This window comes from Salvelinus fontinalis, chromosome 21 (genome assembly GCF_029448725.1).
Source record: "Salvelinus fontinalis isolate EN_2023a chromosome 21, ASM2944872v1, whole genome shotgun sequence".
NCBI lineage: Eukaryota > Metazoa > Chordata > Actinopteri > Salmoniformes > Salmonidae > Salvelinus > Salvelinus fontinalis.
In genome coordinates, this window is record NC_074685.1 from 35,247,597 (window position 1) to 35,270,009 (window position 22,413).

General features: G+C 42.9%; 1 protein-coding gene across 1 annotated transcript; it reads left to right on the top strand.

The window, feature by feature from the left end:
• Positions 1–974: 974 nt before the first annotated feature.
• Positions 975–20,251, top strand: wdr36 (WD repeat domain 36). Its single transcript, XM_055874969.1, has 23 exons — positions 975–1,297; positions 1,743–1,770; positions 2,117–2,217; positions 2,411–2,528; positions 2,730–2,862; positions 3,082–3,136; positions 5,611–5,743; positions 5,904–6,079; positions 7,325–7,445; positions 7,536–7,601; positions 7,732–7,815; positions 7,931–8,085; positions 8,234–8,348; positions 8,443–8,608; positions 8,747–8,855; positions 8,970–9,049; positions 9,289–9,396; positions 10,182–10,279; positions 10,565–10,707; positions 10,975–11,094; positions 18,127–18,208; positions 18,466–18,653; positions 19,874–20,251. The coding sequence occupies exons 1-23, from the start codon at positions 1,142–1,144 to the stop codon at positions 20,021–20,023; spliced, it is 2,685 nt and encodes an 894-aa protein (XP_055730944.1). The 5' UTR covers positions 975–1,141; the 3' UTR covers positions 20,024–20,251.
• The last annotated feature ends 2,162 nt before the right edge of the window (positions 20,252–22,413 follow it).

Here is a 22,413-nt window from a genome sequence, read left to right on the forward strand (position 1 = left end):
ATCTTCTGCAAAGGTGAGTATTTTGAACATTCTAATCTGTCATATTTTCCATATTTGTCTGTCATTGTTATTATTATGACAGACAGTAATCACATGGAGTTTCTCTGAAATCAAAGGTATAAATAGTATTGTCTTTGATTGTATGTTTGATTTTGACAGGGTAAAGAGTGTGGGAATCTGAAGGGCATTAAGACACGGTCATGTAAAGGTGCACAAGTTCAATGCAAGTTCTTGGAATGCTGGCAAATTTTTGTATCTGCAAACCTGATTGATATTTTTTTTAAATCCTAGCCACATTTAAAACCAGCAGCAGAAAATCTGTTTTATATTGTTTTAGAAATCAAATATTAATCAACGCTGTAATTGTTTATCAAGTATTTTCTGTAAATGTACTTATGCAACCTTCTTTGGTGAAATCTATGTATGTTCTATATGATTGCTTATTTTCAGATATTACATTTTTCATTTCAACGTATTTTTAATTTGGTTATTTCAGGATTTATTAATGATGTCTTATTTCTGTATTTAAAAAATAATAATAAACGTTTGATAATAAACACTGTAATAGCGTATTTTGATTTAGCTACAACACAAAATATATTTAGCTACAACACAAAATATATTTAGCTACAACACAAAATATATTTAGCTACAACACAAAATATATTTAGCTGCAACACAAAATATATTTAGCTGCAACACAAAATATATTTAGCTACAACACAAAATATATTTAGCTACAACACAAAATATATTTAGCTACAAGACAAAATATGGGGTGGGGGTTTAATTCATTATTTTATTCTCAATAGACACACAAGGCAATATATTATTTACTATACTAATAATTTATCAGACCGTTTTCAAGATTTTGTTGATACATTTATTTGCAATATAATAGAGATTGAGAGGGGTAGATATTTATGGAGGGAATATCAGGGAATTTATCACGCGGAAGTTATAATTCTGTTAAATCCAGTCTATCGGACACATTTCAGTGTTACACAAGATGTGTTCACGCTTTGAAAACATTGAAGAATCACAGGAATAACGTTATTCTGCTTGCCGTTTCAAATAGATTACGAAAAAGGTCGCTACATTTCATAGAAAGCATTACTTGATATACATCATAACCTAAAACATGCCTGTGGGTAGTAAAAAGGGAAGCGTTATATTTTCAGGCTTCAGAGCATTGGGACTTTATTCGAATCACCTCTCACACGTGGTACGGTACCATAAGAAACATCGAGAGTTCTACATTGTAACATCCGTGGGAAACTGTTTCCACACGTACAATGTAAGTACTTATGTTGATAAATGTAACGATAAAGTTAGCCATTTACTTGTCACATAGCACTAATTGAAAACACATATGATGATAGTGTCTTTGCCATTTCCTGATGTCAACTAGATCGATGAAACAACATAGCTAGAGGAAGTGCCACGAATGCAATGCCAGATTTTGACGGCAGCCTTTTCTAAAATAACGTTATTTACCCTTACGAAAAAAGATTGCAGTCAGAGTGCAGTATGCTGGAAATACTGCGCCCAAGAGTACATTTAGTTGTCTGATAGCTCGCTAATTCTCATATTATCCTCGGAGTGGTCCTATTGGTGGTCATCATTAGTTCTGTAGCCATAACAGTGACTAAAAAGACATCATCACTTCACCTTTTTGCGCATTCCATTGTCCATTCCATTGTTTTGTTTGGTAATGATATCAACCATTTGCAATGTTACAGGTCAAGAAACTTGGAATCGTTGCTGTCAGTAAGTAGGACTTCTTGTATAATTATGTCGTTTAATTTAAAGGTAGCCTTTGTGATATGACATTTTACACAGTGGGACGTCCTCCCAACAGAAATCAACAGCACTCAAATGCATATCTGCCAGAAGAGACACTGTTTGCTCTTCCTAATGTGGGCATGTGTCAAGCTACAACACAAAAGGAGGGCATACATCGGGAAGATTGGATTCTGTTAATGTCTGTAAGAGGTTCCCGACTGTGTATGACGATCACTCATATCACTAAGTCTAGCTCCCTTTATTAATTCACCGGTGTTACAGTTTCAAACAATTTGACTGTAGATTTAAGGAATGTATGAATTTTCCCAAGGTAATGCACTTCCAGAGGACATATCATACCTAGCAGCTGATCGAATGCTGGTCTATGTTGCAATTGGGAAAAAAGTATCAGCATTTGCCAGGAACAAAGAGGTGAAGTATTCATTCCATCACTTATATGATGAATATATTATATGATGATGATGACATCAAACTATTTAGGCCACCTACTTGTCATGACGCGAGGCTAGCTGAGGGCACGCACTCGCTTTAGCGTAAATGTTACGTTGATTATAGTGAATGACATTGCTTATAGTAAACTGACTGAGATGTTGCGTCTATCCAGGTTGTTCACACGTACACCGGCCATGGAGCCGATGTTCACCTCCTGCTGCCTTTTGGGGATCACATCATTTCTGTAGACCGGGACAATGCTGTCATCGTTTGGGATGTGGAGTCAGAGGGTTGGTGTTGCTAAAATAATGCACAACTGTTCATTGGGATCATCTTTTGAGTTGATCTGTTCCAATTAACCTTGAGTTGAACAGGTTTTGGTAAAGTGATTGTTTTGAAATGATGATCAGTGGTTTTTCATTCTCCAGTCAAACCAGTTGTTGTGGCGTCGGTTAAATGGTTTTGTTCTCTCGCGCTTGTCTGTCCCACAGAGGAGTACCTGCAGATAACATTTGACAAAGTGTCATTTGAGGTGTCTGCTGTAATGCACCCAAGCACTTACCTGAACAAGATCCTGTTTGGGAGTAGCCAAGGAGGTCTCCAGCTCTGGAATGTCAAATCCAAGTACGGTCGTTCATGTAGTTTTCAAATATTTTGAACTAAAAAGTATTGGTTTATCATTTGTTTGTGAAATCATAAAACTGTTGGAAGGACAGAACAGCCAAATATCTGTATTAATGCAACTGAAATTGTTGTAGTGTGCTTTATCAAAGTTGGGTCTTCAATGTAGGAATGTTTGCCATGTTCTCTGTGCTCATTAAGTGCATTTCTTTTGTATCTTAGCAAGCTTCTGTACACCTTCACTGGATGGCCATCAGGAGTTACAGTGCTTCAGCAGGTTGGTTAAAGTATCATTTTACATTTCTCAAAGCTGAAAATTTTTAGGTTGAGGAACAGTCAAGCAAACACGTGTTCAACTCCTTTCAAATACAGTATAGAATGAAGGTACTGTGTAGCCTACATTCTGGCTCGGGAAGACATGCAGGCAGTGGCATAGGCAGAAATCTGATGATGGCAGGGCCAGCAAAAATTTAAGTGGGCCAATATTTGGGCACTCGAACCATATTTAAATGATCATAAACGCATAGCCTCCCCTATACCCTACTGTATTCAGTCACACATAACAAACCATCGAATGTGAATTCGCATTACAGACCAAATAGTCTTGTAGACCTACGGAAATCCATGACTCTTGCATTTTAACATGCGACTCTACACATAATAAACCGTAGGCCTATGTAACGTTAATAATCGCACTAGGCAGCCGTAGACTAGAACAGTGGTCACCAACTTTTTCTTGGTCTAAATCACTTTGAGTGAAAATGTAAGCAGGGTGTGCCTACACTGTATTGTCTGATATCTTTTAAATGCACAATAGCCTATAGGGCCTCACTATAGTGTATGGCCGGAGAAGCACAGGGCAAAGTTCTATTTCCAATGAAAGTAAGTTCTTAAAAATGATAGGCTATTTACATTGACTGGGAATAAACACTGTTTCATGCATTTGCCTCTTTTCATATATAGTAAGAGAGGTCAGATTTCTCCATGTAGGCCGTCTCCTTATTATAAATAACGTACAGTCCCTTGTATTTGAAAACTCAAGTCTCAAGCTAAGCTATATGATAACCCTGGTAATAGGTCCGTCGATGTGCCTCGCAAGTAATAGGCTACATCAGAGCATAAATAGAAATTTTCCATTTCACTGGACCGATGGTCATGTGGGGCGGCAGGTTGGCCTAGAGCGTTGGGCCGGTAACTGAAAGGTTGCTAGATCGAATCCCCAAGCCGACAAGGTAAAAATCTGTCGTTCTGCCCCTGAACAAGGCAGTTAACCCACTGTTCCTAGGCCGTCATTGTAAATAAGAATTTGTTCTTAACTGACTTGCCTGGTAAAATAAAAAATGTCTCAGCGGAGTTAGAAAGAGTGTGAGGTGAAGTGTTTCATGATTTCTAAAAGTGTTGAATAAAAAGAGCGTTTTAGTGCTGATCATTGTCTCTGACTGTACTGAAACTGTCTTTAGGGCCCTTGATTAGATCAATGCAATCAGTGATTGATATAGAGGGGAACTTGAGGCCCTTAAATGCAAAATACTTATATCAAATGACTTGGGAAATGCTCCAACATCCTCTTCTATAAACGGTCTCTTGAATTTTTTTTACGGTATGCTTGGCCGTTTTGCATGTTTTTGCTAGCCAAGTTGTTTAGTGGGTCTTAGCTAACGGTTAGTAGCCTACATAGTGTAGCTTAGCGTACACAGCGATAGCTACTGCTTGTTATGAATTTCATCTGATGGTGTATGCATGATTAGGCCCGTCCTTGACTTGGAATGAAATAGGTCCCGGTACTCATTTTGGGTGCCGGTACAGTTTATATTTTGGTGCAGGTACTCCTCAGTACTTTTGAGATAATATTCAATAAGAGGTTTGAGGTGCCGATTTTATTTTTATTTATATATATATATTTATTTATTTATATTTCCTGTGAGCTCCTGACCAAGTCAAGTATTGACACCATTGTTAGTGGTTTTATTTGGCTTCCCAAGTTTAATGAGCAAAGCATTTTTATAAAATGTTAAAACACCAGAAAATCAGCTCCAAGTGATTTTAATTTGGGAAATCTGTTCCCAAGTATTCCCATGCATAATATAAAGAAGTGATTGTATACAAATGTAAGCAAGGTTTGAAATTATTATGTGTCAGTCAAATATTATATTGGTTTTGACTTCTTGCGGTCAATTTTCAGTCTTAAAATTATTTGTAATTATTTTCCGTCCCCCCCAACCATCCGCTCAAGAAAAGATCAGCCTGCGGCTGAATCTAGTTGATGATCCCCGGTATACACTTTGTATGGGATCTACTGTGTAGAAAAGTTGGCTACTGTGCAATCAGAAATTCTATGTGTGGGCCTCCCGAGTGGCGCAGTGTTCTAAGGCTCTGTCGCAGCCGGCCGTGACCAGGAGACCCATGGGGCGGCGCACAGCGTCGTCCGGGTTAGGGGAGGGTTTGGCCAGGAGGGATGTCCTTGTCCCATCGTGCACTAGCGACTCCTGGTGGCGGGCCTGCCGCAGTGCCCGCTGACACGGTCGCCAGGTGCACAGTGTTTCCTCCAAAACATTGGTGCGGATGGCTTCCGGGTTAAGTGGGCATTGTGTCAAGAAGCAGTGCGGCTTGGTCCGTGCGGGAGTTGCAGAGATGAGACAAGACTATAACTACCAATTGGATACCTCGAAATTGGGGGGAAAAAAGAGATTCAATCTGTTTCCTGTCGAGTTTATCTCTCTCTCACCCATTTTCTCTAAACCGCCCCCTCAGACCCCAGCTGTGGACGTTGTAGGAGTTGGCCTATCATCGGGTCAGATCATCATCCACAACATCAAGTTTGATGAGTCACTGATGAAGTTCCAGCAAGACTGGGGCCCAGTCACTTCCCTTTCCTTCAGAACAGGTGACATCTCCAATTGAACGAGGTGTTGTCTTTATGATTATAATGATAAACACAACATTGTGTGGCTTCATTTTGTGTCTAGTGCGTCACTGCTTTGCGTCCAATATAATAAATAAAATGTTTACTCACCTCTTAACACTTTGATGTGATTGTCTTCTAGATGGCCATCCAGTAATGGCGGCTGGTAGTCCTCTTGGACATATTGGGCTGTGGGATCTGGAGGAGAAGAAGCTTGTTTGTCAGATGAGAGATGCCCACAACACAGCTATCGCTGGACTAACATTCCTCCATGGCGAGCCTCTTCTCATCACCAATGGGGCTGATAACGGCATTCGGGTTAGTGTTACTTAAATTGTGTCATTCACTAGAGGGCGTCACTGTACAATTGCTTTTTTTTTACTACACATCTTAAAGAAGGGGTGTCAAACATACTGCCACATTTTCACTTGAAACTGTGTGGAAATGATTGTGTCTACGTTAATTTCTTGACTGTGTCCAGCTTGCTAATAATCACCGACATGAAAGCTTGACAGTCAGGGAGCATCGAAAATGTAAAAGATTGAAAACCGAATGCGCCCCCCCCGGACCTCTTTGAAGATCAAATGCGCCCCCCGGGACCTCTTTGTAGACCGAATGCGGCCCCCCCCCGGACCTCTTTGTAGACCGAATGCGCCCCCCCGGACCTCTTTGTAGACCGAATGCGCCCCCCCGGACCTCTTTGTAGGCCGAATGCGCGTCCCCCCCCCCGGACCTCTTTGTAGACCGAATGCGCGTCCCCCCGGACCTCTTTGTAGACCGAATGCGGCCCCCCGGACCTCTTTGTAGACCGAATGCGGCCCCCCGGACCTCTTTGTAGACCGAATGCGCTCCCCCCCGGACCTCTTTGTAGACCGAATGCGCTCCCCCCGGACCTCTTTGTAGACCGAATGCGGCTCCCCGGACCTCTTTTTAGACCGAATGCGGCCCCCCGGACCTCTTTGTAGACCGAATGCGGCCCCCCGGACCTCTTTGTAGACCGAATGCGCTCCCCCCGGACCTCTTTGTAGACCGAATGCGCTCCCCCCGGACCTCTTTGTAGACCGAATGCGGCTCCCCGCACCTCTTTGTAGACCGAATGCGGCCCCCCTGGACCTCTTTGTAGATCAAATGTGCCCCCCCGGACCTCTTTGTAGACCGAATGCGCTCCCCCCGGACCTCTTTGTAGACCGAATGCGGCCCCCGGGGTAAAATTAGTTTGACACCCCTGTCTTAAAGCTTGTATTTGCAAATCTCAAGTTGCAAATTCAGCACTGCTAACACATACTCGTACCAACATATTTAACTAGGCAAGTCAGTTAAGAACAATTCTTATTTACAATGACGGCCTACCCCGGCCAAAGCCGGACGACGCTGGGCCAATTGTGCGCCACCCTATGGGACTCCCAATCACGGCCGGATGTGATACAGCCTGGATTCAAACCATGGACTGTAGTGATGCCTTCTTTCACTGAGATGCAGAGCCTTAGACCGCTGCGCCACTCGGGAGCCCTCAAGATTTGGTATTCAACCATAGAGTTTTGAATGATCAGTCATTTTCCTCAGGTGTGGATCTTTGACACGGCGGGCGGAGGAGGCCGTCTACTCAGGAGTCGTCTGGGACACAGCGCCCCGCCCACTAAGGTCCAGCACCACGGCCTGAACGGACATCACATTCTCAGTGCTGGTATGTGTGACTTGCTTCATCAGGCAGTTGTATAAGGCATCTGAGTGGGTTTTTTTCTCTCTAATCCGCTGTACTCTTTCTTTTTCTAAGGTCAAGATGGTACTCTGCAGTCGTTCTCCACTGTTCATGAGAGATTCAACAGGAGTTTAGGACATGGTACGATTACATTTTTTCCGCTGTAGGAAAATTGCTGTTATGGACAATGAGATGTCAATTTGAGTACTGTTTACCTGCGTGCATCCTTGTTTGCTCTATTCTTCATGACAATAAACCAATTGGTAACTAGGTTCCATCAACAAGAAGAAATCCAAAAAGAAAAGCTTGAGGTATGACAACCTTAAGCTTCCTGCCATCACCACTTTCGCCTCAGGTATGTTTAGCACACACAAACTCAAAACAAGTCAGTTTATCTGTGGAACCTTTATCATTGAATGGGATTTAATTTGTTAAAACGTTTGTTTTCTCTGATTGTATGTGTGATGTAGAGAGTGCCCGTCAGAGTGATTGGGACAGTATAGTGGCGTGTCACCGAGGGTACCTCATGACGACCACCTGGAACTATCAGAAGGGCAGCATGGGAGCACACAAGCTGGAGCCGGAACGCTTCAACAAGAACCGCGCTCTCAGCGTCCATGCTACGGTAGCTAAATATGTGTCAAATGTGTTGTTTTTAGTGTCAAATGAACCCAAGTGATTTGATGAGTTTATAATGCAAAGTTTATTCTAATTTTGAAACAAACATAATGTATGCGCTGTTTATGTTGTTAAAATGTGTACTTTCTCCTCAGGCGGTGGATATCACATCATGTGGTAACTTCGTGGTGGTAGGACTCTCATCTGGACATATTGACGTTTACAACATGCAGTCTGGCATGCATAGGGGTCAATATGGAGAGGACGAAGGTAAGTACCCCCAGAAAGACAATTACCGATGTATATTTGGCTTGTGCTTTCCGTGAAAGATTCAGCTTCATTTGTCCCATCTCTGACCCTGTAGCTCACAGGGGGGCGGTGCGCGGCGTGTCGGTGGATGGACTCAACCAGCTGACCGTGAGTGCCGGAGCTGACAAACTGGTCAACATCTGGAAGTTCAAATCTAGGAAGCTGGTCCGCTCCATTGACCTGGGCACCAGGCCCGTCACCACACACCTGCACCGGGACAGGTACGGGACAGATCACACCACAGGGAAGAATAGCACTTACACGACTGCACTTGTTCCAACTGATTTTAGTTTTCACGTGGTTATAACATAGAAACGTAGAAACATGTCTGATTGCAGTCTTTTCTGTCCCTGGTAAAGTGGCATGTTGGCCGTAGCGCTGGACGACTTCACGCTCAATGTTATGGACATGGAGACCAAGAGGATTGTCCGCAAGTTCTCTGGCCATCGAGGACAGGTCAATGACATGGTGAGTTGTTATCTTTCTTGATCTCCCTTTCTCTGTTTTTTTTCTCTCGAGTTTGATATATATATATATATTTTTGAGTACTGAGGATTTTTCTTGTCTGACGTTTCCCCTCAGGCTTTCAGTCCAGACGGTCGTTGGTTGATAACGGCAGCCATGGACTGTACGATCAGAACATGGGACCTTCCCTCTGGCTGGTAAGACTAACCCTTCCGCTTCTGGAGCTACCTCTCGTCATTTCCTCTCGCCATAACCTGAAATCGTTTAAATGACTTTTGTCCAGATTCTTTTTATTTTACATTTTTTAGGGCTTTATCATAAATGTAGTTTATCAATGAATCTCCTTCAAGTGCTCAGCAGGGGAATTTCCCTCTCAGGCTTGACTTGATTTATTCTCTCTTTTTTTTCTTCTGTCACTGTTAACTTTCTTTCCTAGCCTGGTGGACTGCTTCTTGGTCGACTTTGCTGCAGTCAGTCTGACCATGTCACCCACAGGGGACTTTCTAGCCTCCTCCCATGTCGACAACTTGGGGATCTACTTATGGTATGAGTCACCACCACATCAAAGAAAGACTGTGCGGGGGGGGAGTCAATGATTATCTGAGGTTATGTCATTATTACGGAACCTAACCTGCTGGTTAATGTTCCCACTAACAGGCAACCAAGCATTCGATGATAAAGGAACAATCTTGATTAGCTTAGTCTTTGAATAAATGAGACTCAGCAAATTAGTAGTCATATGGTCAATTGTTACAGCATCTATGCAACTTAATAGTTATTTATGAAGGATTATTATGAAGGATTTTTGATATTTCCTTGTATTCAAGTAGTTTGCTGTGACACAATGTGTTGCATGTATATTGAGTAGTAGTATCACATCCAGTATACTACTATTCAGGATAGTAACTGGTAGTATTCAGCAATAATAATAATGTATGACATTTACCAGACGCTTTTGCCCAAAGCGACTTAGTCATGTGTGCATACATTTTACGTACGGCAGGTCCCGGGAATTGAACCCACTATCCTGGCGTTGCAAGCGCCATGCTCTACCAACTGAGCTACAGAGCACAACGTCATAGTAGTATTCAGTATTAGTATTTCAATCGAGTACAGGCCCAGCTGAATGAACAACAAAGACAGAATGCAGTATTCATTCACACTATGCCCGTAGAATAGGAAACAAAGTGAATTATGTTATGCTTACTGGATGAAGTATATATGAGCATTCAGATCAGCCTTCCTGATTGAACATTCGTACAGCTACATTAGTATTATTGTTGAGTGAGCATCCCACGGTGAGTGAATTCCATATTGTTGTGTTTCCAGGTCCAACAACACGCTGTGCGGTATGGTGTCGTTGCGCCCCCTGCCTGCAGATTACGAGCCCACCGCGATCATGCTGCCAGGAACCTGTCCCAGCCAAGGTACCGACTGAACAGCCACTGTACCCATGTAGCACTTACTCTGTACGGAGCACAGGGGGCTCGAAAGTCCCCCACACCATCTGGACTGGCACATGTAACAGTGGTACCAGCCAATTATTCAAGCGGTCCTTTTGAATATTGACTAGATATTGATGGAGAAAAACAATACTGTGCCGTAATGTGTGTGGCATTCAAATGCTTGAAATAGCCTTTCTGGAACTTAAGCAATATTCAATGGTAGTTGATGGTATCCGTTCCCAAAGAAACATGAGTTTTCTTCTGCAGATGAAGAGGGAGAGGGAGATGCTGATCTCGACACTGAGATGATAGAGTATGAGTCTCCTGAGCAACTGGACGAGCAGCTGGTCACCCTCTCTCTGCTGGCCGACTCTCGCTGGAAGAACCTGCTGCACCTCGACATCATCAAGGTGAGCATGTCACACTGTGGTTGTCTGGAGGGAAAATGGGTCACCTACAGGGTCTCAAGCCCAGGTTGTCTGTGCGACTCAAGACTCTCTTAGCCCTCTGAGCTAAACCCAAGGCAACACAAGTCTCCTTATACTTGCAGTGACTGACAACACGTGTAGTAATATCATTGTCATCGCGTCATAAGACAGACATTCACAGTGCTCATATATTTTGTTTTTGTTATGTCGGACTGAAATGACATTGGTGTTTTCCCCTTTCACATATAGCAACGGAACAAACCCAAGGCGCCCCCCAAGGTTCCAAAGGCTGCCCCCTTCTTTATGCCCACCATCCCAGGACTAATTCCACAGTTTGCCCCCTCTGAAGGCTCCAACCAGGGGGAACAGGTGAGAGAAGTTAGCGACTTCTTCAAGTTCTGATAATAAACAGAACTCCATGAATGACCCTGAAACCACAACACTGTAAAATACATGTTCATATTTTTTCTAAACATTTAATGTAAATAACAGGAGCTGGCATCCTTAATGTTGATACTGCAATGTCTGTTTGCGATGTTCAAGTCAAATTGTATTTGTCACATGCGCCGAATACAATAGCAGACCTGCCAACATGCACACATTTTGCGTACCAACTACGCAACTCTCTGTCCATGTACGAGATCCGAGTTTAAAGTACACAGAAATGAATAGGGACTGATTTATTATTATTTTTGAAATTACATTTGAATAAAAAAATAAATCCACTGAGTAAATCTAACATCCCTGTTCTCGGGCTGCAACACACAGGCATCTACGGAGTTTGTGTCAACGGACGCGGCGATGAATACATAATTATTGGACGTAGCTACCCCGTGTCTGCTCCTCCTCCTGTTTGTTGTGATGCTGAGTTTGCCGACTGTCAGCTGTACGTTAACACATGGACACATGGACAAATCCCTTTTCCACTCCGTGTGTTGTGGAAAGGTAAACACTTAATTGTTTCACGCTAACGTTAGCGAACATAAGATGGACATTCAGTGGGCTCTAAAGTGCCAGCAGTTCACTCGCATTTGCTAGTGAAATAAATTAAATGCAAATAAGAAAAATAACTGGTCGCATTTGTGCGAGTGATATACATTTAATTCTGCGTCCCATTAGTTGTATTTTCCACGTAACATTACGAGGATCGCGCAACCTGATAGACTGTAACTGAAATTATGATCCACGTCATGAAAATCACTACAAAAGTATAATCCCAAATAAATATAAACATATTGGCATTAAATGGAGTCGGGAGTTTAGAAGACGGCGCGATGAAGAATGAATGAGTGTCCTGTATTAGCTATAGAGGCAATGCTTCTAAAATGCCGTTGCAGTAGATTTGAGATTTGATCAATTTCAAAAATCTGAAATGATGTATGTGCTGCACAGACATCCAATAAGCACCTTTACATCGGCTGACACATTGCCAACAGGCAGACAGCCAAGATCTCATCCCTCAACTTTTTCACGGCATGCTTTCCCTGCATTATTTCTGAGGGAGCCTCTGTTGATCTGGTGGAAGATGAGTTTAGACTCTTATCAGGCAACAACCTTTGAGCAGAGTCTGGTCAACATGCGCACGGATCAGGCCAGGAGAGAAGTCTGCACAATGAAAAGGGGGTGGCAGCCTGGTCTACTCCCACCCTTTGGCTCTGATGCTGGGGATATTCAGTCTCGTTTCCAAGGACAAAACCCAGTACAGAGCTTCCCTCAGTACAGACATGCTGAGTGCCCTCATTACCAAGGTTTCAATGATTGCCAGAGGAACTGTTTGCCACGGAGAAGTCTACCCTGATGCCCTGCTGCGTGAGGCTAAATCTGCTAGCTGCCAGGCAAATCTGTCTAGGAAATGATTTCCTGAACATTTGAAGGTCTCCAGAAGGTTTGTTCTCACCCACTGTTTCCTATCATAGTTTTTTCCTTTTTATTATGGATAACATGTTTATTTGATACTGATGCTCTGCTCAAACATTTGTTGCTCTTATCATTTTTTTTACATTTTTTTATTCCCTTGGATAAGACGTTTGTACATTTTGTACTTAAACAAACAACTTGTTATTATTTGCTTAATATGTTTTTTTACGTTTAAGAATAAAGGACCTTTGTGTGTTCTTTCTAATTACATCTTGTTAGTGACTTTTACCATGTGTTTAACCTGGAATGCTGTCAAAGTATTCCAACCTTTTTGTAGACTTGATTTGGTACAATTCTATAATTGCGATCAGACTCGCGAACAACGCTTGCACGTGCGGGGGAAGGAACCCCAATTCGGGGAGTGCTACGAGCGCGAGTTGAATCTTCAATTTGCCGCGCGCGTCTGGTGCTCTAAAAAGTTGGACAGGGTTGGCAGGTCTGCAATAGGTGTAGAACTTACAGTGAAATGCTTACTTACAAGCCCATAACCAACAATGCCGTTTTAAGAAAAAATACAGGGGGTACTGGTACAGAGTCGATGTGCGAGGGCACCAGTTAGTCGAGGTAATTTGTACATGTAGGTAGAGTTATTATGCATAGATAATAAACAGAGAGTAGCAGCAGTGTAAAGGGGGGAGGAGGGGGCATTACAGATGGTCTGGGTAGCCATTTTAATTAGATGTTCAGGAGTCTTATGGCTTGAGGGTAGAAGCTGTTCAGAAGCCTCTTGGACCTAGACTTGGTGCTATCAAAGACCCCAGCCACCCTAGTCATAGACCTGGTGCTCCCATGCGGTAGCAGAGAGAACAGTCTATGACTAGGGTGGCTGGGGTCTTTGATAATTTTTAGGGCCTTCCTCTGACACCGCCTGGTGTAGAGGTCCTGGATGGCAGGAAGCTTGGCCCCAGTGATGTACAGAGCCAGACGCACTACCCTCGAGTGCCTTGCGGTCGGAGGCCGAGCAGTTGCCAGGCAGTGATGCAACCAGTTAGGATGCTTTCTGGTGCAGCTGTAGAACCTTTTGAGGATCTGAGGACCCATGCCAAATCTTTTCAGTCTCCTGGGGGGGAATAGGTTTTGTCATGCCCTCTTCACGACTGTCTTGGTGTGCTTGGACCATGTTAGTTTGTTGGTGATGTGAACACCAAGGAGCTTGAAGCTCTCAACCTGCTCCACTACAACCCCATTGATGAGAATGTGGGCGTGCTCGGTCCTCCTTTTCCTGTAGCCCACAATCATCTCCTTTTCTTGATCATGTTGAGGGAGAGTTTGTTGTCCTGGCACCACACGGTCAGGTTGCTTAACTCCTCCCTGTAGGCTGTCTCGTCATTGTCGGTGATCAGGCCTACCACTGTTGTGTCATCAGCAAACTTAATGATGGTGTTGGAGTCATACCTGGTCATGAGTGAACAGGCAGTACAGGAGGGGACTGAGGGGACCCCGTGTTGAGGATCAGCGTGGCTAATGTGTTGTTAGCTACCCTTAACCTACCCTTGGAGGTGTTTAGCCTTTCAAAGCACTTCATGGCTTCAGACGTGAGTGCTATAGGTCGGTATTAATTTAAGCAGGTTACCTTAGTGTTCTTGGGCACAGGGACTATGGTGGTCTGCTTGAAACATGTTGGTATTACAGACTCAGACAGGGAGAGGTTGAAAATGTGAAGACCCTTGCCAGTTGGTAAGTGCATTCTCGGAGTACACGTCCTGGTAATCTGTCTGGCCCTGCGGCCTTGTGAATGTTGACCTGTTGAAAGGTCTTACTCGCATCAGCTACGGAGAGCGTCATCACACAGTCGTCCGGAACAGCTGATGCTGTCATGCATGCTTCAGTGCTACTTGCCTCGAAGCGAGCATAGAAGTCATTTAGCTCGTCTGGTAGGCTCGTGTGCTTCCCTTTTGTAGTCTAATAGTTTGCAAGCCCTGCCACATCCGACGAGCATCGGAGACGGTGTAGTGCGATTCGATCTTAGTCCTGTATTGACACTTTGTCTGTTTGATGGTTCGGCGGAGGGCATAGCAGAATTTCTTATAAGCTTCCGGGTTAGAGTCCCGCTCCTTGAAAGCGGCAGCTCTACCCTTTAGCTCAGTGCAGATGTTGCCTGTAATCCATGGCTTCTGGTTGGGGTATGTACGTACGGTCACTGTGGGGACGACGTCATCGGTGCACTTATTGATGAAGCCAGTGACTGGTGTGGTGTACTAAATGCTTTGTATGCTTCTCTGTGTGTGGAGTAAAAGTGGTCGAGAGTTGTTGTTTTTTCTCCTCTGGTTGCACATTTAACATGCTGGTAGAAATGAGGTCAAATTCATTTGAGTTTTTCTGCATTAAAGTCCCCAGCCACTAGGAGCGCCGCCTCTGGGAGAGCGTTTTCCTGTTTGCTTATGGCCGTATACAGCTCATTAAGTGCAGTCTTAGTGCCAACATTGGTTTGTGGTGGGAAATGGGCAGCTACGAAGAATATAGATGAGAAATTTCTAGGTAGATAGTGTTGTCTACAGCTTATCATTAAATACTCTACCTCAGACGTGCAAAACCTCGATACTTCCTTAGATTTCGTGCACCAGCTGTTTACAAATATACAGTTGAAGTCGGAAGTTTCCATACACTTAGGTTGGGGTCATTAAAACTCGTTTTTCAACCACTCCACAAATTTCTTGTTAACAAACTATAGTTTTGGCAAGTCGGTTAGGACATCTACTTTGTGCATGACACAAGTAGTTTTTCCAATAATTCAATGTATCACTATTCCAGTGGGTCAGAAGTTACATATACTAAGTTGACTGTGCCTTTAAACAACTTGTAAAATTCCAGAAAATGATGTCATGGCTTTAGAAGCTTCTGATAGGCTAATTTACATCATTTGAATCAATTGGAGGTGTTCCTGTGGTTATATTTCAAGGCCTACCTTCAATCTCAGTGCCTCTTTGCTTGATATCATGGGAAAATCATGCCTGAAGGTACTACTTTCATCTGTACAAACAATAGTACGCAAGCATAAACACCATGCGACCACGCAGCCGTCATAGCGCTCAGGAAGGAGACGTGTTCTGTCTCCTAGAGAGGAACGTACTTGGGTGCGAAAAGTGCAAATCAATCCCAGCACAACAGCAAAGGACCCTGTGAAGATGCTGGAGGAAACAGCTACAAACGTATCTGTATCCACAGTAAAATGAGTCCTATAGTTGCATAACATGAAAGGCTGCTCAACAAGGAAGAAGCCACTGCTCCAAAACCGCCATAAAAAAGCAAGACTACGGTTTGCAACTGCACATGGGCACAAAGATCGTATTTTTTTGTAGAAATGTCCTCTGGTCTGATGAAACAAAAATATAACTGTTTGGCCATAATGACCATCGTTATGTTTGGAGGAAAAAGGGGGAAGCTTGCAAGCCGAAGAACACCATCCCAACCAAGAAGCACGGGGGTGGCAGCGTCATGTTGTGGGGGTGCTTTGCTGCAGGAGCGACTGGTGCACTTCACAAAATAGATGGCATCATGAGGGAGGAAAATTATGTGGATATATTGAAGCAACATCTCAAGACATCAGTCAGGAAGTTAAATCTTGGTAGCAAATGGGTCTTCCAAATGGGCAATGAACCCAAGCATACTTCCAAAGTTGTGGCAATATGGCTTAAGGACAACAAAGTCAAGGTATTGGAGTGGTCATCACAAAGCCCTGACCTCAATCCTATAGAAAATGTGTGGGCAGAACTGAAAGTGTGTGTGAGCAAGGAGGCCTACAAACCTGACTCAGTTACACCAGCTCTGTCAGGAGGAATGGGCCAGAATTCACCCAACTTATTGTGGGAAGCTTGTAGAAGGCTACCTGAAACATTTAACCCAAGTTAAACAATTTAAAGGCAATGCTACCAAATACTAATTGAGTGTATGTAAACTTCTGACACACTGGGAATGTGATGAAAGAAATATAAAGCTGAAATAAATCATTCTCTCTACTATTATTCTGACATTTCACATTCTTAAAATAAAGTGGTGATCCTAACTGACCTAAGACATGGAATTTTACTAGGATTAAATGTCAGGAATTGTGAAAAACTGAGTTGAAATGTATTTGGCTAAGGTGTATGTAAACTTCCGACTTCAACTGTACATAGACCGCCACCCCTCGTCTTACCAGAGTCCGCTGTTCTATCCTGCCGAAAAGCTTAAAACCCGCCAGCTGTATGTTATTCACGTCGTCGTTCAGCCACGACTCGGTAAAACACAAGATATTACAGTTTTTAATGTCCCATTTGGTGGGATATCGTGATCTGAGTTTGACTATTTTATTATCGATTTGATTGTACGTTGGCTAATTGGACCGATGGGAAAGGTAGATTACCCTCTCGGTGACGGATCCTAACAAGGCACCCGGATCTTCGTCCACGACACCACTGTCTTTTTCTCCTGCGAATGACGGGGTTGAGGCCCTTGCCGGGTGTCTGAAGTAAATCCTTCCCGTCCGACTCATTGAAGAAAAAGTATTCCTCCAGTATGGGTTGAGTAATCGGTGTCCTGATATCTAAAAGCTCTTTCCAGTCATAAGAAATGGTGGCATAAACATTATGTACAAAATAACTTACAAATAACGCTAAAAAACATACACTATAGCACAATTAGTTACGGGATCGTGAAACGGCAGCCATCTCCTTTGGCGCCATTCTTCCACAACAACAACAATGAAGTTAGTGCAAACAACAAACACTTTTTTTTCTCTAACATGGGCGACGCTAAAGCTCAACTACCCAACCCAAGCCCAATGGGTTAGGGCCAGGTAAGGTCTGTTTTTCCCATCAATAACGAGGGTATGGGCAGGGCTCGGGTATCACTAAATTGACCACTGACATTTTGAAGCTGAGCTATTTGCTCGTGATCTGCTGCGAGGTACTGTCATATCTGACTAAGATCATAACATGGTGTCAGAAGTGCTTCAACCTCATCAAATATAAGACAGGAGAGATTCTTTCACAGAAAATATTAATGTTCCTTGAGTTTTGTCGGAGTTCAGAGGGACTAAGTAGCTAACAGTCTACTGCTCTCTGTCTCGTCATTGAACAGAGCAGCCCAGGCGGAGCCATTTGCTATAGATACTCACAGATACAGAACCACCATGAGCAGCGACTGACAGACAGCGAGGAGTAGCTATAATGCATTTGCTAACAGGGGAAGTTATTTTGGATTTCGGGCAGGGCCGGGCCTTAAAATTGTCAGAAGCAATCAGACCTGGGTAGGGTAGGGCCTGAGTGTCGCTGGCATGGGTAGGGCTCGGACTTGAAATTCATTCCCGTGCAGGGCTCTAGGCGACCCTCCCCACCTCTGCTTTGTCAACAAAACAATAACGGCTGTGGGGTGGACAGTGGCGCTGTTTCCCCTACTGCTGATTCCAACTTTAAAAAAGGTTGTTTGCTTTTCATATTATCCCTACTCCCATAATAACTGTTATTTGGTTTAAACAATACTTCTTTTTGTTTACTTTTTTCCCAGTCAAAGATTGTGAATTTTGGAGTCCTGGCACAGAAGTCCCTTTTCTACCAACAGCTAGAATCTGCTATGCTCAGCAACAAATGTAAGTCTGACTCTCACTTAGCTAGCTATTACTCACCGCACACCTCTTGCAAGCATAGCAATTCCTCTAACCCCAAATCAATTCTGAGGCCATAAAAACGCAAGAATATCTTTTGTAATCACAATACTTGGGCCAACTGCTATGAAGTCAAGACATTAGCATGTGCACTAACTAAAGTATTATTTTACATTTCTAATGGCATGTACCTCAGGACAATAGCAATACAATGAATAACCCGTCGTCATTGTTTCCTCCAGATGATGGCCCTGTGGGGATGCTGAAAGAGATGGGTCCGTCTGGAATTGATACCGAACTCCGAGGCCTGGCCCCTGATATGGGTGGAGACGTCTCCGTCTTACAAGGTTTCCTGAAGATGGTGGCCAGCATGCTGGACTCCAAGAGAGACTTTGATCTGGCACAGGCCTACCTGGCTCTCTTCCTTAAGGTAACCACATAAATATCATAGTCACTAACACTGCACGTTTAATAAGCCGCTGTTATACCAAGGTTCGCGTTAGTTCACAGCTGTATTTTCAAAATGCAGACATCTGTATTTAAAAATAAAAAATTAAATTGCCTGCGTTTTATATTGAAAGTCATTTTTTTTTCTGCTTCACATGGTGATCAAGGCCGTGCAATTATAGTTTACCATCACAAAAAATACATTAGTGCGACATATTCCTTGGAAAATAGCTTCATTTTCATCAGATGACTACAGAAGTGCAACACAATTTGGCTAGTAGTAAATGAGAAAGGTATTTTTTTGCAATAAATTATGCATGGCCATCATATTTATCATAGAAAGAATGTAGCCAGCTACATTTCCTAATGTTTTGCCTGAAGTGAATCTTCATTTTACAGGAGAAACCAAGAAAAGTACTAGAGAAAAGTAGCTACACGTCAGTCAGAGCGCTGTCTGATGATAGAATGCCCATTCGTGAATTCTCATCTGAGTGGAGAAGTGCAACTGAAGCACAAGATTTGTCTGATGCCGAGCAGAACTTACAATAAGGAGCGTTTTATGTCTGGTTTACAAAACAAAGCAAGATATTTATTTAGCTTTTTGATCTATTTTTCTGCGTGAAAAATAAGAGTTCTGCGTTAATGCAACCACTGTATACCTGTGTAAAAACAGTTTATTTTTATTTAATCTACATTTTATTGATTTTGTTGTTTTTATTGTTACGTTTTAGTCCAATGTTATTACTACAGTAATTGTATCGTTGTTACAAAGGTATAAGAGCAGCTTAATGTTAAATGTTATCAACTCAGATGCCACGAGATGAAGGGGAAAGTTGTTTTCTGTTGCATTGACTGCAGCCAGCAGATGGCATCAGAACATTATGATTGGGAAGAAAAAACAGAAACGTAAAAATACTCTGATATACAACGCCCTATTCAATCAAAACTAATACCCAGATTTCCTGTAGACGTCAAATAAAAATGAAACAAGAAAACATGTTTGACTTGATATTCTGTTTCCCTCTTAAAATACAATCTATTTTGTTGAGTACCTTCATTCAAATTACATCTTTACAGAACATGAAGAATTATGTTTTTGTCTTCACAGCACCACAGGCACGTTCTGAGGGCAAGTACCACGTGTGTGTTCATGTATGGCTAGACTTGCATCCATCACTAACCCTGGTTCGTCTCTCTCTCTAGCTGCATCTCAGACTGATCTCCCAGGAACCAGGGCTGATGGAGGAGGGATCTAAAGTATCAGAGAAACTGGAGGAGACTTGGACATCCATGCAGACACTTTTCAATCAGAGCCTGTGTTTGCTGTCATACACCAAGAGTGCACTGCTTTGAAGTGTACCTCTCCCAACGTTGTTTTTCACCATTAAAGTTGTGTATAAATCTCCTATACAGTATTCTCGGCGCAAGTATCACAGTTGATGCAAGAGAAATTGGTCACATTTTATGTTGAAGTGCTCTCGTGCTTTTGTAATGGTCTTAACAAAATATGAAGTTCAATGAATCCATGGTTGATCGAAACCTGATGTAACCGTTTAAAATAAACATGATTGTATTTCTCCAGATTGTTTTCACTTTGTTTGTTCCTTTGGTCAGCTTTAGTTTGCTTTGTTCCCTGCTGTCTCAATAGTGTACAGCATAGTAATACGGATTATACAGAGGATAAAGCTCAGGTGTATCCTGTTTCCATTGATCATCCTTGATGTTTCTACAACTTGGAGTCCACCTGTGGTACATTCAATTGATTGGACCTGATTTGGAAAGGCTCACACTTGTCTATATAAGGTCCCACAGTTGACAGTACATATTAGAGCAACAACCAAGCCATGAGGTCGAAGGAATTGTCCGTAGAGCTCCGAGACAGGATTGTGTCGAGGCACAGATCTGGGGTAGGGTACCAAAAGGTTTCTGCAGCATTGAAGGTCCCCAAGAACACAGTGGCCTCAATGATTCTTAAATGGAAGAAGTTTGTAACCACCAAAACCTTTCCTAGAGCTGGCCGCACGGCCAAACTGAGCAATCGGTAGAGAAGGGCCTTGGTCAAGGAGGTGACCAACAACCCGATGGTCACTCTGACAGAGCTCCAGAGTTCCTCTGTTGAGATGGGAGAACCTTCCAGAAGGACAACTCTGCAGCACTCCACCAATCAGGCCTTTATGATAGAGTGGCCAGACGGAAGCCACTCCTCAATAAAAGACACATGACAGCCAGCTTGGAGTTTGCCAAAATGCACCTAAAGACTCAGACCATGAGAAACAAGATTCTCTGGTCTGATGGAACTAAGATTGAACTCTTTGGCCTGAATGCCAAGCGTCACATATGGAGGAAACCTTGCACCATCCCTACGGTGAAGCATGGTGGGGGCGGCATCATGCTGTGGGGATGTTTTTCAGTGGCAGTTACTGGGAAACTAGTCAGGATCGAGGGAAAGATGAACAGAGCAAAGTACAGAGAGATCCTTGATGAAAACCTGCTCCCGAGCGCTCAGTACCTCAGACTAGGGTGAAGGTTCACCTTCCAACAGGACAACAACCCTAAGCACACAGCCAAGACAACACAAGAGTGGCTTCGGGACAAGTCTCTGAATGTCTTTAAGTGTCCCAGTCAGAGCCCGGACTTGAACCTGATTGAATATCTCTGGAGAGACCTGAAAATAGTTGTGCACTAACGCTCCCAATCAAACCTGACAGAGCTTGAGAGGATATGCACAGAAGAATGGGAGAGACTCCCCAAATATAGTTGTGCCAAGTTTGTAGTATCATACCCAAGAAGACTCAAGGCTGTAATTGCTCCCAAAGTTGCTTCAACAAAGTACTGAGTAAAGGATCTGAATACTTATGTAAATGTTTTGTTTTTATACATTTGCATGTTTTTGTTTTTAAACCTTCTTTTGCTTTGTCATTATGAGGTATTGTGTGTAGATTGATGAGGGGAAACTCTAGAATAAGGCTGTAACGTAACAAAATGTGGAAAAACTCAAAGGTCTGAATACCTTCCGAATGCACTGTATTTTTATTGTGTTCAGTGCAGTTGGGGATTATAGTTTTTGTCTCATGACGGAGCAGGTAGTGGAACAGATGGTGTCTCTGTGCCTCTCTCTGTAGCTAGGCTCTGTTGGAGTCCTAGAGGATGACCAAGCCACGCAGGGTGCATGGGTTTGGGCTTGGGATAGGGGTTTTAGTCAAGCCTGTCATTTTTATGGTATGGAAGATAAAGCAATAGAGTAACTTTTTGTTAATGTATTACATCTTACTGCATCTTTTACATATGAAAGTGTTATCATTGAATGATAATAATGTTAGTTACTGGGCATCAATTGCATTTCTGTGATTTGTCAGTGTTTAATTGTAGGGCAGTATTTTTTTTTTAAATGTGCCCCACAACATATATGTTTGCGGGAATAATAAGGATACAGCATAATTACATAGTTCAAATAGTAGGCCCAGAGCCATATACAGTGTATATATTTTTAAACAATAAGGCCCAGAAGGGGTGTGGTATATGGCCAATATACCACGGCTAAGGGCTGTTCTTATGTACGAAAGCAATGACACAGCCCTTAGCTGTGGTATATTGGCCATATATCACAACCCCCCGAGGTGTCTTATTACTTATTACAAATATATTTATAAACTGGGTGGTTCGAGCCCTGAATGCTGAATGCTGACAGCTGTGGTATATCAGACCGTATACCACGGGTATGACAAAACTTATTTTTAGTGCGC

Excerpts from the sequence above, each read along its gene's own strand:
- wdr36 (XM_055874969.1), top strand. The coding sequence starts at position 1,142 with ATGCCTGTGGGTAGTAAAAAGGGAAGCGTTATATTTTCAGGCTTCAGA. Across the intron at positions 9,050-9,288 it reads TGGGACCTTCCCTCTGGCTG|CCTGGTGGACTGCTTCTTGG; the intron begins GTAAGACTAACC and ends TTTCTTTCCTAG. Across the intron at positions 10,280-10,564 it reads AGGAACCTGTCCCAGCCAAG|ATGAAGAGGGAGAGGGAGAT; the intron begins GTACCGACTGAA and ends TTTCTTCTGCAG.